The 15,420-nt window shown below is 40.7% G+C and overlaps 1 protein-coding gene across 2 annotated transcripts in view; it reads right to left on the bottom strand.

Annotated features, from left to right (window-relative positions):
* Positions 1-15,420, bottom strand: part of bach2b (BACH transcriptional regulator 2b) — a 137,165-nt gene that overhangs the window by 99,268 nt on the left and 22,477 nt on the right. Inside the window, exon 2 of one of the 2 annotated variants that reach the window (XM_084737316.1) lies at positions 13,254-13,404. The exons of the other annotated variant lie outside the window; for it this stretch is intronic. Coding sequence (XP_084593442.1) covers positions 13,254-13,292 — 39 coding nt within the window. The 5' untranslated portion in view covers positions 13,293-13,404. The remainder of the gene's footprint in view (positions 1-13,253; positions 13,405-15,420) is intronic. 2 annotated transcript variants of the gene reach the window in all.

The raw sequence follows: 15,420 nt of genomic DNA, 5'->3' as shown, positions 1-15,420 counted from the left end.
CGCATGGTTATTTAGCTCTGCAGTGCAAATCATTTCATTTCTTTGATGAAAGTGCAAATTGAAAGTTTGGCGCTGTTACGGCCTGTGCGAGTCAATGAAATGAATCTTTTTAATTTGATTTCTTCTGTATAAAAATAGACGAGGTGAGGTTTGGGAGCTTCGGTGGTGGCAGGTTTCAGCCTGTTTGTGTGAGATTTCAAACTTCAGCCGACTGCAGCTGGGTTGTTTTTACGTCTCTGCGCGGAGACGGGCTATAGGTCGAACATTCCTGAGCCGAGGCCTGAAATCCTGAGAACAGCGCCTGAAGTAAACTAGCTCCGAGACAATGGTGAGAGGTTGAAGGTGAGGAGAGTGGGGCCTTTGCAGCTACTAATATATTCCTGGGAGATTTCTAAAGTGCTCTGACGCCAATTGCCCCACATAATGGTTTCCATGGTGATGGGTCCTCGGATCCAGGGCTGCGGTACAGAAATGAACCGGCAGAACAATGACCCCAACTTCCACCGCGTTACGGAACATTTTTCAGCCGGCTCCTTTTTCCGTTCTGTGTCAGAAGGTAAGTAAACCACGATTTACAGAAAAGAAAATCCGCTTTTGTCCGTGTTCCGTTTCCATCTCTGCTGTTCCCATGATCCATGGCTACAGCCCTGAACTTCCTAAAGAGGCATCCTTTCAGCCCACGGTCTTGACAACACAGTAGGAATTTGCATGCATCAATAGCTTGGAAGAAAACAGCATCCTTCACAGAAAGCACAAATGTGGAGAACCCCATCCATTTGGAAGGCTCAGTTTGATCTCAGCGAGAGTAAAATAATTGGGAATTTTACATTATTGATTTGAAGCAGCGCTCTACCTGCTCTTTAGCCTCTTATGAGCTATTTATGAAGTATTTAAATCAATAATCCTCTAAGCAATTTTAAATTAATTAAATTTAATTTTTGTTAAACTCAATGATCCACAACATAGCGAGAACAAAGGGAAGGAAAGAATCCCAGTCTTTGAGAAAAGCTCCATAGCTGGAGGCTGGTGGCTGCTTAGCAAGTGTGTGATGTCACACTGAAAGAGGGGAACATGGGTAAAGCTCCGAGTGCAATACTGACCACAGGCATAGCTTTGGCACCCACACCGGCCGTCATGCCTTCCTTGGTGGAAGGCTCTATATGAACAGTGCTGACAGCAGGGGGGTGACATCCCATTTATAGACCCCCCCAGTCACAGGCAACAAAGGCGAGATGACAAACAACTTCAAACACTGAGAGGACAATCAACCCTGTCCAGGCACAAGAATATGGCTCCAAAATGAGACATCAAGAGGAAGTGTCACTGCGCCGATTTTACACCAGGTTTACTCATCATGCTTAGTGCGGCTCAGCTTGTGAAAACAGTTGTGTAATGGCTTCTTTGGCTTCTTTGCCTCTGATGATGTAATAGCAATGTCATCAGGGGTATCTTAGCTTGGCTCGAGACTTCAAATTTATAGCCTACATTACAACCTGGGGGGAATGGAGTCAATGGAGTGGACCTTAACCGTGCAGGGAGGGTCTCAAAGACTGCGCCAACGAGTTACACAATAGGTGGTGCTCGGAGCTTGGTGAGGTAATGACTACTTGACAGGCTATTTAGGGAACTACAGTACCTGGAGAGTTAACCACTAACACTGCGTTCGCACATATAGATGCAAAGAAGCTGGCAGGCTCATAAATCTGTGCATGTGTGGAATTAAACACGTAATTTACATACTCTGTTATGACTGGACAGTTGCTTTCTGACGAAGCTGCTGTAGGAAGTTGTTGCCTTCCTGTCGCTTTGTTTTCAGCACGTACAGAATAGTTTTATTTGCTGACTTTTTTTGCTCTGTTTTTATTTGCTGATGGTTTTTAATACAGTTTAAACAGCCAATCAGTCTTACCCTAGAGCTGGAGGAGATCCCTAATTCTCTTGCAGAGCAGAAGTATGAGTAGCAAAACTCTGTGCTTCCATTTCTGAGGGGATCGAAACGAGTACGACTGGCTCTCGCTTGGTTGTTACACAGATTGCATGAGAGAACATCCAAGAAAGGTTGGATTGAGGGCAACTGGACTTGGTTGCAGATCCTTGAAAACATTCAGCCTCTCCTCCAGTTCTCAGAGCTTGAACCCTGGATGAGGATAAAGTGGATGAGGAAGTCAAGTTGCCCTCAATTCAACCTTACTTAGGTACTAAAGACCTGGATGACTTAGAACCCCCCCCCCCAAAAAAAAAAAAAAAAAAAACCTGCATAAAGTTGACAACTTTCACACAGTTGCACAACTTTCTCCTGCAGTGTTGCTGGGCTTTTAGGGCTGTACGATTGATCAATATTCATTTTAAATTACACTCTCGGCTTCCAAAGTTATGAAAACAAGATAACTGAGATTAAATGATTATTATGCTACAATCCATTTTGCAATGATGCTCTCATTTTTTCTTGTGTTATAAATTCAGTACACTCTTTTCCTGTACAGTGCTGCACTTTTGCCCCTCCATAAAAGCCCAAACTCACTCTCAGACTGGTTGTAGCATGTTTGGTTCAGTCTCCTGCGGTCAAGCGAACCGTCATTTGTGTAAACCTGGCCAAGCCAGCCACCGCTTGGTTTTTGATGCGCGTCTCTCTGTGCTGTTTCGCCAGCAGTGCTTGGAGGGGCCAAAAAGGATGACAGAGTCGTTCTCCAGCAATCCTACATAATTGTGATCTCAATATTGACCAACATGATGAGGATGAGGATGATCAGGCAGTGCTGGGGCCTTTCGAGTCTCTGTAGTTAAGCGGACAGCACTGGAAAGCAATGCCAGGTCCCATTCATAGTAAATAGCAGCCTATCGCTGTCCAAGCTCTCCCAACTGTTGGCTTGCTGAGTGACTTCAAATCAGCTACCTAGTTTGCTAACTTACAGCAGCATGGTTGCTACTTAAACAATCCTCATAGAAGTATTTGTACCATTGCCTGTTTTCCCTCTCGGTCTCTTCAATATACGCAGCTTTAAAGATAACTGTGTAACTCAAGATCTCTATTGTACACTATTGAGACATGGTTTTGATGTTTTTTTCCCCTTTAAACATAGTATCTTTGTATGAAGCTTCATATGGAGCATCACCTCCCATCCCCCCATGAACGTACATGGCAGCAGAGTTCATGGAAACAAAAGTCACACATGCACAGACGGAGGATATACAGCCTCTTGACAGCTCTAACTGGAGTGGGAAGACAGGCTTTAATGGAATCTAAATAACACTTGTGCCGCCTCATTAAAGTTGCCCTGTGTGCTTGGTCATTAACTCCCCTCTTGTGTGACCTTCATCGCTCAAGGTGGGGTGGAAGGGTCCGCCGCTGCACTGTACAGCCTTGTTTGTTTCCAACACGCTTTAGAACACACTGCAAAGACAGACTGTGCTGATTTATGTCCTGCGAGAGTGTCGCCGCTTTTTATAGGCTGTAAAAATTATTAACCCACTGAGTGTCCTCTAAGGAGATTAATTCCTCAATGGAAAATATCTGCATGTAAAATCTGCCTGATCCTACAGAGCTAATGAAGAAAGAATACATGTTCATGAAAAATAGAAATTAATTTTCTGTTCTTGGAGTGGATTGGACACTCAAGCAGCACTCACTGGGCATCGCTGCCACTGGCTACTGGCCATTAAGTCAACACAGAAACTGATAGCAGCATCCCATGTCGGTCCAACTCCAAAATTAGCTCAGATTCAATTATTGATGCTAGATAGACATGCTTTCTCTCTCTGTCTTTTGTTGCACAACAACACTAAGAATCCACATCCACTCGATACCTCTGTGGGGCTGGACTCAGATATAGTTGTGCTTTGACCAATTATAACTCCTAATGTCTGTATACTAACATGCTTGCAATGGCAATGCAAATGCAATGATGCGTTGGGTCAGTACAATCTAAAGACCTTCACAATGGAGAATTAGTTAAAGTTTCAGTTTTCGTACCACCTGTGTCATTTTCACAGTTGGTGGTAATTACAAAGCCATATATTTCAGATTTCTCTGATTTTACAGGCAAATTACCCCCAAATTTCATCATAAGAATGAGATAATTAACAAGTGTTGTTTTCATGCATGCTAATCATGAAATTTGGGGATAAATTCAGAAAAAAACATCAAATATGTTGCTTTGTAATTACCACCAACTACATGAAGATGGTATTTGCTACTTACATAACATTGCATAACATACTTAACCATGAACTTTGGGGGTAATTTGTGGCTAATGTCTGAGAAATTTAAAATACATTACTTGGTAATTACTACCTATTTACCATGAAATTATGGGACCTAGAAATTGAAGCATTAACAAAGTTGCTGTAACTTGATTGTACATGGCCAAATTTTTCCCAAACTTCAATTTTTGCGGAGGTTAGTTTCACAAGCATTTTAGTCATGAAGTCAAGTTTAAATTAAGAATCTGACCTGATGATGAAAAGTCAGTGGTTCACCAAAATTATTACAATTCACCCTGTGGGAAACATAAATGTCTGAAACAAACCTCACGCCAATTCACCCAATAGATATACTGCCTATGAGGCATTTCTGTGAGGATAAAAGTGGTAGACAGACTGACCAACACTGCAGTCCCCAGAGCCACGCTGCCAGCGTGGCTAAAACCAAAAGGGAGAGAAAGGACAAAAAGCAAAACTACACTGGCACCATGAAACCATCTTGAACCATACGACCGCACAATTTTTCTCTATGCTGAACTATAAGTTGCGAGTGAAGGCTGCATTTACACACACTGTACATCAACACACAGCCTAAAACTATACGAATACTACAAGAACGCTTTGAGGCAACAGAGACGCGTCTTTGATTTACACAGAAATTAGGCTAAGTAGTTTCTGCTCTTTATGCTCACAGCTTTATACTAATTTTGTAGGTAAGGCAACAACCTAACTGTGGCATACGGAGCTGGATCCATTTGTTTAAAAATCTCAACATCCACTTACAATAACACTTTTTCCTGGACGTTTTACAGTGCACTTTGATAATCTATTAATTCTAATTTATTAAGCAACAAAGCAGAACATTTGCAGAATGAGTATCAGGTTTATTGCCAATAAGATTTTTAAACAGGAGTCATAGTGTGTTGGTTCAAGGTCCTCAAATATTAAGAACTGTTGCATTTCTGTTTTAAATTCTAGTAACTTTTCCACTTTTGGGATATCTTATAGAGCTGCAACTAACAACTATTTTCATTATCAATTAATCTGTCAATCATTTCCTCAATTGATCGATTAGCTGTTTGGTCAATAAAATGTCAGAATGATGTGAATGACAGAAAAAATTAAAAAAAATGTTGATCACTAATTTCAAAAGCCCAGGATGATGTCCTGAAATATCTTGTTTTTTCAACAGCCCAACAATATTCAGTTTATTGTCGTACTAGAAGGTTAAAGAAACCAGAAAATATTCACACCTGAAGCTGAAATCAGAGAATTTGGACATTTTGTCTTTTAAAATTACATTAAAATTATTAATAGTTTATCAAAATAGTTGGTGATTAATTCAGTGGTTGAAACTAATCAACTAATTGTTGCAACACCATATAGATAAAATGTTTAATCAATCAATTAATCAAAAAAAGTTAATTAATTATGAAATAAATGATTTTTTATAGTCCTGATAGTATCAGGTAATAAATCTTTCACTCTCTACATCTGAGATGAAACATGTGATGCATATCAACATATTCTTTCAGGTATGAAGCTCCAGCAGACCTGTACTTCTGTGCAGCTTAACTACCTTCAGGCAACTACTCATACTGTATCAGTGCAATACTAAATACAAGACTGACATGCCAAACCCAGACCTCCCTGCAGGGCAATTAACTCAAAACATGCGTCTGTCAGAGGAACTAGTCCCGCCGTATGAAGACAGCATGAGAAAAACGAGTTCAAACAGCATCCAGAGGATAAAATAAAACAATCCAGTTTGATCATGCAGATTAAAAGGTCAAACGTGGACTGAAACTTGCCTCTTTTCACTGTGTTTTTAGTCGCCTGTGGTGGGTTTGTCTACTATAAAGTCCTGTCCTGTCCGGAGTGTGACAGTGGTGCTGGGACGAGCTGGCAGGCTCGACAGCCCTCCCCCCATTGGCACGACCTGCAGTGTATTAAAATAAATCTGTGCACACGTCCCACCCCAGCAAGCTCGCTAGACATTACCTTATACAAGGCTAGCAAGCAGCACGTTCTGCTGCCCTGCTGCCCCTGGCCTCAACCCCACCCGCCTCACTCATCCCCCTCCACCTTCAGCCCCCACCTCTCCTGTGTTTCTGTGTACATGATCTCACATGACTCAACAAAACCCCGGGCCCAGAGCGGGGCTGTCCGGAGCTTTTTCCCAAGAGGGGAGGAGAAGATTGACTTTGTGGAAGGGACCTGGAGCGTTGCCTTCGACTTGGCTCAAATTGCCCCACTTGTCAGACCTGATGGATTTTGGCTAAAAATAAAAGCAAAAAGGGGCCCTTGACAGGCGGATGAATGAACTCAGTGGCGCTCCTCCCTCTAACCGAAGCCGCCACATCGTGCGGCCATCTCCGGGTCCCCAATGGCCTGAAAGACGAGGATGGCAAGCACGTCTCCCTGCGAGTGCTGCGTTTCACAAACAAAACATCCTCTTTTCCATGTGCAGCGGGGGAGATTCAGTGAAGGGGCAGAGCAAATGCAAGATGAGCCAAGTGAGTGGGAATTCCTGTACTTCACCCCCCCATCTCCTCTGTTACCCCGCCCCACGCACATTCCCCCGCCACATTCATAGCAGCAAAAAAAAATCTGAGCAAAACAGAGCAGCAGCAGACTGGAAAGGAGGATCACAACCCAACCCAAACAAACAGAGCAGCAGACGAGCCTGTGGGCTCTTCCCTCAAGGAGATTAAGTCCTGTCCTGATCACTCAGCAGACCTCCAAAAGCAAAAATGCTGGATCACAGCTCTTTAACCTTTTGATCTCAATAGCCTATTTTTTTTTCTATTTATATATAGGCTTATACATAACCACTAGATGTCACATTGTTATTTAAAGAACAAGTGAAACCACCGCAAATGCCATCAGTTTGTGGGAGAAGAAGAAAAAGTTTCACACAATTTGACACAGCTGCCTGTATGTCCATAGCCCTCAGTCTTTGTCAGGGTCAGGGGGTTGAATCTGCACCATGAAAAATAAATCAGTTAGCAACCAGTGCTTCCTGTTTGCTCTGTAACCATGGATGCACAGAAAACAATCCCCTGGATTACTTTTCAGAAATCATAATTTGATAACTATGAAGCAAGTTCTGTGTCCTGTTCTGTGAGTGCACCAGCTGGGCATGAAAAAGTAGGTCTCTTACGTCAGGCTGGGCACAGAACTCTGTACTTTTTAGGGTACTAGTACCATTTCACATTGATTCAAACTGTGCCAAATTTTCTTAGCAGGGATGTTAATAATTTTATACATTAACCCACTAATAGCTGTTAAGAATTTAACAGAGTTAAATATGCATTAATCAATAATTAATTGATAGTCCAGAATTTGACATTGTTTTATCTGGCGGAGCCATTTGTTGAATTAGGAATCTTAAACTTAAAGTGAGAAAAAAAAGGAAAAAAAATGATGAATGAAGATTAATCTATCATTTGCATTTTCAACTACTGGTTAAAAAATTGCACAAAATTTGTAACCCTTTGCCCCAGTGACAGACTGACAGGCTGCAGGTTGCAGGAAGGGGATAAGGTTAGGGGTTAGTGTGGTGTGTAAAATGTTCTAAATAAATACTGACATGTTTTAAATAAAAATGTGATTTGATTTTACACCTAGTGCACCAAGCCTTACTGATAACAGTTGTGGCGGCGCAACGTCTTATATTGTACATCCACCTGAATACATGCAAAGTGATGATTGTTGTCAAACACTCTTCTGACCAAAGCACCTTCTAAAACTCTGCCATGGAAGATATGGATAGCGACACAAACCAAAAGCAAAAGATGATACATTTTACTGACAGAAAAATAAGAAATATTACAGAGTTGAAGAGGTCAGGAAGAAACAGAAAGATCTTTTTACTCTTATATATATCTATTAAAAACCAAAAAGAATGCACTGGATCTTAAAACCCTGCCGACCGGGGAAGGGGTCTTTCAACGAAAAAAAAAAAATCTATTCACAGCAGTATCAATGATATTTTTGAAGAAGATTCACCCACTTTTACAGGACTGAACAGGATTGATAGTTCAGAGCCGTCAGTCACAGCGGTTGAAGTCGGATGTTCTAAGGAGAGCATTTTCATAGAATTCCTAAGTGGATTTAAGGATGTCAATCATGGACAGACATCTGAGATTCTCTTATCACTGGAGGGAACTGGTTTCACTGATTCCGGCAGTGCGTCTATGATGTCTTTCTGTTGCAATTTGACTGAGCTATGACCCAGAGAAGAATGGCTATGTGTTTTTCAAATGCTGAGATTTTGTTTACGTGGTCATTTTTTGTTAATTTTTGTGCTTCTCCCATAGGCTACGTAGTTAAATTGTTTTTTTTTGTCTGATTTACTATCAGGAGTCACTGGGTGTTTTATTTTGAAAACTGACCAGATTCTCTCTGCCGTTACTATGTCTGACTTCCTGCCCGGCTCGATCAGCTCTGTGCAAGCTTGGCAAAGCATCTGTCAAAAATAGAATCTGTACGTATTATAAGCAGACTGAGAGAGCAGCTTTTGGAACTCATGGCGTGGAATCAAATGCATTTTCTAGAATGCCCATGGTCAGCCACAGCGGCCGTGTCTCAGCCAGAAAGGGTGACTGCTGGAATCAACACCTTTCTGATGTCAGAATTAAGTTTAGGCAGAGTTTTTTAATTTTCCAAAACTGACAACTCAACAACCAGGGATTGTCCAGGTGTGCTCAGATAAGGTAGTCAGAAGGACTTGAACTGCTCTTTGAGCTGTCTTTGTTCATTCTTCAACTTTTTCTGTGCATACAACCCAAGGCAACACCATGAATGACTGTCTGAAAGTGTGTAATATTATCCTGTCTATGACGGCTGTCTATTCACCTCCCCTCCATTCAGAAAAAGCCATTCTAAATGAAGTGCTAAGACTACAAAATGCACGGATCATCACTTGTTTACAGACTGACCCGGGTGCGAGGCTCCTTTAAATATTCCTTTACTGTCTGCCATATGTGAAGCTCGTTCGAGGTCTGCACGGGTGTTCCAGACTGCCATCTGGATCCTATCGGAGACCACAAATACAGATGTAGTGAAAGCGCCTGGTAGCAGTGCGGGCCGCCCAGCCTAATGAATGGGAAGAGCATATTTTCAACCCGTGCAACAGGTCAGCGGCAGGCGTGGGCCTCACCTCACCTCGCACACACACACGAAGGAGAGGGAAGATCAATTGCCGGTGTAGAGGTTCCGCCTCACCCCGCCTTGTCACGCTACCCGAGAGTGTCCCGAAATATCCCTCCCCGCCCGAACAAAAGGACAACAATACGGCGAGAGGTGATACGTGATACAGCAGGGTTAAAAATAGCCTCAGTGCTGACGGATGGGACAGTGTTTCATGACCTCCGCACAGTGCTCTTGGTTTACACCTCTAGTGGCTGCGGCTAAGACTCCTACGGCTCAACAGTCGGCATTTTTTGCACCAATCACAGATGCAGAAATAGGATCAGGAAGCCTCACTTCTGTTAGGATTTTTAGTAGGCCTGGAACTTGAGAACAGCAAGGATCGAACGTTCTCACGCATGTCAAAGCAAAGAACGTCCTGTTTAGGGGGGATTCAAAGGGTCTCATGGTATGTGAAGCATAAATGATCTGCCTGAGAAGACAGAGAAGTCCACCTTTTCAGGGGGAGGATATTTCTTTTGTTTTGATGTCACTGCACATGGCATACTACATAGAGGATCATCAAAACATTACATCATGCAGGAAAAATCCATGAGAGGAGCTGCAAGCTTTTCCAACTGTGCTTTGCTGAACATCAATCAAAGCTCGGCGAGAAAAGAAAGGAATTAGGGGGAGAGAAGTCCTGAAAGCCACTTGTTTTCTCGCAAAGTGTTAACAGACCGCTCGATTCACAGGATCAGACGTCTGAATCGGGCTCTGGAGGTGGTCCTCGCTCCAGGTCAGGCTAAAAATGAAAAATGCCTCAATGAGGAAGGAAATTAGCATCAAACAAGGTGTTGCTTTTGATTTGAAAACTTCTTTAACTTACTTTTTGTGCTGTACAAGGCTTTGTTTCTGCCTCTTTCAAATATTTGTGACTAAAGGACTTTGTAAATCAAAGTGTGCTAAAGATTCAGACAGAGTTGATTGATTCAAAGACATTCCAGAGGTAGAATGGGAATCATTTCTCCCACTCTGTGTCATAAGTGCATGCAACATGCCTCAGAGTGACAGGAACAATGGCCTCTTTCACTGCCTTCGCCAGGCTACAGATGGGGAGGTGCATCATGGGAAGCAGACAGGCAGACAGGCTCGTACAGTCGAGCGCGGATACTTCAGGGAGGCCTCACACAAACCCCGGCAACAAGCAATGGCACTTCAACTTCCAGATATAGGCCATGTGTGAGTTATGCGCCTGGATTACTGCTGCTTTGTAAAACACACACGGCTGAAACACTCTGCCTGCATCAGAGGGCAGCCAGTTCACACAGCTCCTCATTCTATGTAAGGAGAAATAAAGTATGATGGGATGTTTTCATTTGTTTTTGATTTATGTTTTTACATATTCTGCATTATTTCAAGATAGAGTCAGTGCTGTGGCAGTGTGCATGTGTTTCATAGCAGAAAATGGCTCAGATGTATGAAGAATTTTAAAAGAATGTGTTCTTAAATCTCTTAAAACTTTAGAAAAAGGGACCAAAGGAAATTTTATTTAAGGAGGATTTAATCTTAAATACATTTCTAAACTCTATGCAATTATTTAAAGGGATAGTTCAGATTTTTAAAGTGTGGTTGTATGAGGTACTGACCATAGTCAGTGTATTACCTACAGTTAGATGGCGGTTGACACACCTCCAGTTTAGAGAAGCAGCAGGAGGACCAGTGTGGACAGGGTCAGCAGCAGGATGGATTTTAGACACATAAAAATATGAGCATATTTAGATTTATTATTTAGACTGCTTTACCTTGCTGTCAGACAGTCTTTTCTGACAGGAAACCACCGTTACATGAGCCAGATATTGCTCACGCTCAACCAGACTCCACTGGCCAAATCAGCAATTTCACAGAACGCAGCAGTTGCTGGTCTATCGCCACCTCCATCTGCAACCTTGATCTGTTAGTTTGTTTGTGTTGTTGTGTGACTTCGGTGAATCTAAACCAACAGCAAAGTCACACAGCTGCACAAAAACACTAACTGAACGTCCAGCAACTCCTGCGAGTTCTGTGAGATAAAACTACTGATTTCACCAGTGGAGTTTGGCTGCTTTAGAGAGAGTGATATTTGGTAAGGCAAATATATCCTAAATATGGTGTAAACCTAAACTGATACTGATTTTTTTTAGGTGTCTCTGATACATTTTGCTGCTGACCCTGCTTAGTTTCCTACACCAGTACTCCTGCTGCTCTTACAAACTGCTCATTGCCATCTGCTGTTGGTAATACTCAGATTTTGGGTAAGTTCCTCATACAGCCCCACTTCAAATAATCTATCCCTGTACTTTCCCTTTAAAGCCAGTATTCTATAGTATAGCATCAGAGGAAGTGTGCATCTATTCATGGATGAGAGATCTCATGCTGTCACAAGCGTGAGCCTCTCTTCCATACTTCCGTCTGCACGGTGATCCGTTTGGCCGGGGTAGTCTGGTAGAAAGAAAATACTTCCTACATGAAACTGCTCACAACAAGGTGAACACTACAGGTAAGAGAGAAAATATGTATTTTTGATGGAGTAAACTGTCCCTTTAATTGTTTACTGATTTCCATTGGACAGTGGGCGACCTTTTCATTCACCCAGATTGCACCAGTCAAATTAGAGTACCAATATCATCAGCCACCTAAAGAACACAAGAATAGGGGGTGATGTCCCTGCAGAAAAATAAATGATAATTAAACGTCTTCTTTTTGGTAATTACAATGTAACAAAAGAAGTACACAAATAAAAACAAAGAAACATATATTGAACCCTCAGCAAAAGTGATTTCAGTTGGACTTTTAGATATCTATTTTACAGTGGGAGTCCTGTGGGAGGCCAGGCCAGCATGCCACAGGCACCAGAAGTAAAAGTATCCACGCTGAGCTGGTCTCAGGGCGCGACACACAGATGCCAGCGCTCCACGTGGTCTGGGTTAAGTCGTCTGACAACTTGTACTCCTACTACAGCGGCTTAAACTCCACTATATACATACACTAAGCCACAAACTCTGGCTATGAGACTAACAGCTCCTGGACAAAGACCGCCTTTGTGTTTGTTCGTAGTAGATTATTAAGAAAAGCAGGGATAAGAGTTGTGACTTTATATACACGTGAGAGAGCTGCCATAAGGGGATTTGTGAGCAGCGTGTCATTTTAGAGTTATAGTTTCCTCTTTTAACAAGCACATATTCAATGGGGAATTTAGCCTGGATCTATTATTAGAGGGAAAGGGCTCAAAACGGAGGTTTCCTTTATTTATTTTGTGAGCCAATCACTGGAGCTGTTAATAGTTATGAGGCTTGTTAAAAGATTTACACTAGCACAGGAGCGATTAATTATGATTCAATATTAAGTCTGCTACAGCCGCTATTCTAGCACCTGCAAAGGAAGTCAGAGAAGGAAGCTTTATTTCCTTTGCAACACTTGGTTATAAATGGAAATGTGCGCTTTGTCAAGAATTTATGAGTTTCGAACTGTGTGGTTTCGTCTTGTTGTATGACAATATACAGTAATATTATTATTCCGCAGGAACCTTCCAGTTATCGCTTTTAATGGAGAATTTTTGCTTTTAGGCTTCAAAAATATTCAAAACAGAAAGAAATTCATGAATTATTTTTAGGCAAAATAAATAAATGAGTCTTGTTGCTGCTGGGATTATAAATTATAAATCAAATTTAGGTAAACTTCGATTAGAAAAGAAAAGAATCAGACTACAGCAGCGTCTGAATTTTTGTTTGTGTGTGTCACTGTGATAAATGTTTGCCTCGGCTTCACACACTCTAACCACAACAGGAAAAAATAAAAAACAGCCTTCCTGCCAACAGAAAATCATGTTTTGACATATAATAACAAAAGCTGGAGGAAAGTACAGAGTCGGTGCTACTTACAGACTTGTCCTTCATCTCCTGATGGTGATTAGTGATCATTTATCCACGAGCAGCAGCGTACGCTCACACTGACACATCATCTACATCACTATCAGTCAGAAAGAGGTCATGATTGGCAGGTCGGCGGTGCGCGAGGAGGGCGTGTGCGTTCCTGCAGCGTGAAGACAAACCCACCTATCATCCACAAGTAAACACATTATGTATCACAGTTTATTTACACACTGTTGAAACGTAAAGATTCCAAACAGATTTTGTGACTATGACTTTTGTTCGAGATTATTACAGTATCACGTGTGAGATGACCTCTAATCTGTTCCTTCTCATTCTTCAGCTTTCATATAAAATCTACTGCAAATAGATTTAATGCAGATCTAATGCAACACATGTATAAGTACATGATGTGAAACTTTTCAGAACAACCTCAAAAAGTCACTTGAATTCAGGTTTAAGGAAGAAATGAAAAACTGCAGTAATATTGGGCTTCAGTGAGAATATGATGCTCCTTTTGCTTTACTTGTTACAGGAAAATAAAAAAAACAAAAACAAAAACCAAATGACTCAAGATTAGTATTAGTGTCATGCAGGATTAGAAATAAAATAGAGGAGGGAGATTTGTTTATTGCATTTTTAGAATAAAACTGAAATGTTGAGAATTCAGTCGAATTGTCTAGAATGAAGTTGAAAAAAACATTTTGACTTTATTCTCTAAATGTTGAGAAAAGTCCCAAATTAAGTCAAAATATTGAGAACAAAACTTTGACTTTGAAATGAAGTCTAAATATTGAGAGCAAAGCTGAAATGTCGAATAAAGTCCAGATTTGGAGAACAAAGTCAAAATGTTGACAACAGACTCAAAATTTTGAGAATAAAGTCAAATGAGCATAAAGTTGAAATGTTGAGAGTGAAGCTGAAATGATGGGATTTTAGTAAAATGAATAAATTTGAGAATAAAGGTGAACTAAGTCAAACTAGTAAGAATAAAGCTGAAAAACCATTCTTGAAAAGTCAAGAATAATGTCAAAGTTTATTTTACTTCATTCAAATCATTTTCCCTACGGTATGGTCTTCCTCCACAGAGTTTGCTCAGTTGTTGAAGGAATCTGCTCCTCTGCTGAAGAAGACCATGGAAAAAGCCAAAAGCAGACTCTGAGCTAAGATTCTGCTGTTAAATTCCAAAATTCTGAGTTTCATTTTTGTGAAATTTAATATCTATTTCATTTGAAATAGAGTTATCTTATTTGTGATTCAGTCCAAAAACATATCAGTATATTTTCCTCTTTTTTTTTCTAGATCTCAAACCTCCGTGGTAACAAAAATCTACCCACTTTATTTCCAGCCACGTACTTTACCGAACTGTTTCACATCACTGTAGCTCACAGTTGTATTTGCTGTGAAAAAATCATGTTATGGGTGCTGAGAAATTACAGTAGTTGAGTTCACAGAAAATCATCCGATGAACTATTCTGATAAGCAATTTCTCACTTTCCCCAAAAACTGATTTCATAAAAATGAGCATTTGCTGCTTTTCTCAGTGTCAGTATACCAGTAAAATGCCTGAGTTTCTGGGCAAAATAAGCATTAAAAGTAATTTTGTCATTTCTTTTTTTTTTTTTTTTTTTTAAGCTACAAAAGAGGCCAAAAGAGGTCTAAACTTCTTATTTTACAGTCTTCATCAGTGAATGGATTTTGCTCAGTTGTGGTGAAAACTATCTGCTATTGAAGACCATAAGATGTGGTTGACAGCTCTGGAAAAAGCTAGTAAATGGACCTCGAGTTAATTTTGTCAAAGTACTCTCCCAAGGTCTAAAATGAACATTCACTTAATGTATTACTGGAAAAAAAAACAGATGAATCAATAATTCAAAAACATTATTATCCGCAGCCACAGATACCAGCTTATTCATTTATTTTAACTTGTAAAATCTTATTTTCTTAAAATTCGCAAGTATCTGGCAGTATACTTCTGAGAAAACTGAAACTGTTTCTGACACAAATCAACTCGTTCCAAGACTGAATTGGATTTAGTTGATATTAATGTGGTTATCTGCCTCATTCTGTCTTATTTCAACAGTTATTCCTGGAAACTCTGGCAACAAGTGGAATTAGTCTCGAAGACAGAATCTGTTTTATAATATATTTTTTTCAATATCACATTTAAAACAAAAAG

The sequence above is a fragment of the Lutjanus erythropterus genome, chromosome 15 (assembly GCF_056507025.1).
Source record: "Lutjanus erythropterus isolate fLutEry1 chromosome 15, fLutEry1.hap2, whole genome shotgun sequence".
NCBI classification, from domain to species: Eukaryota; Metazoa; Chordata; class Actinopteri; order Lutjaniformes; family Lutjanidae; genus Lutjanus; species Lutjanus erythropterus.
This window is presented reverse-complemented; position numbering and strand designations above follow the sequence as displayed.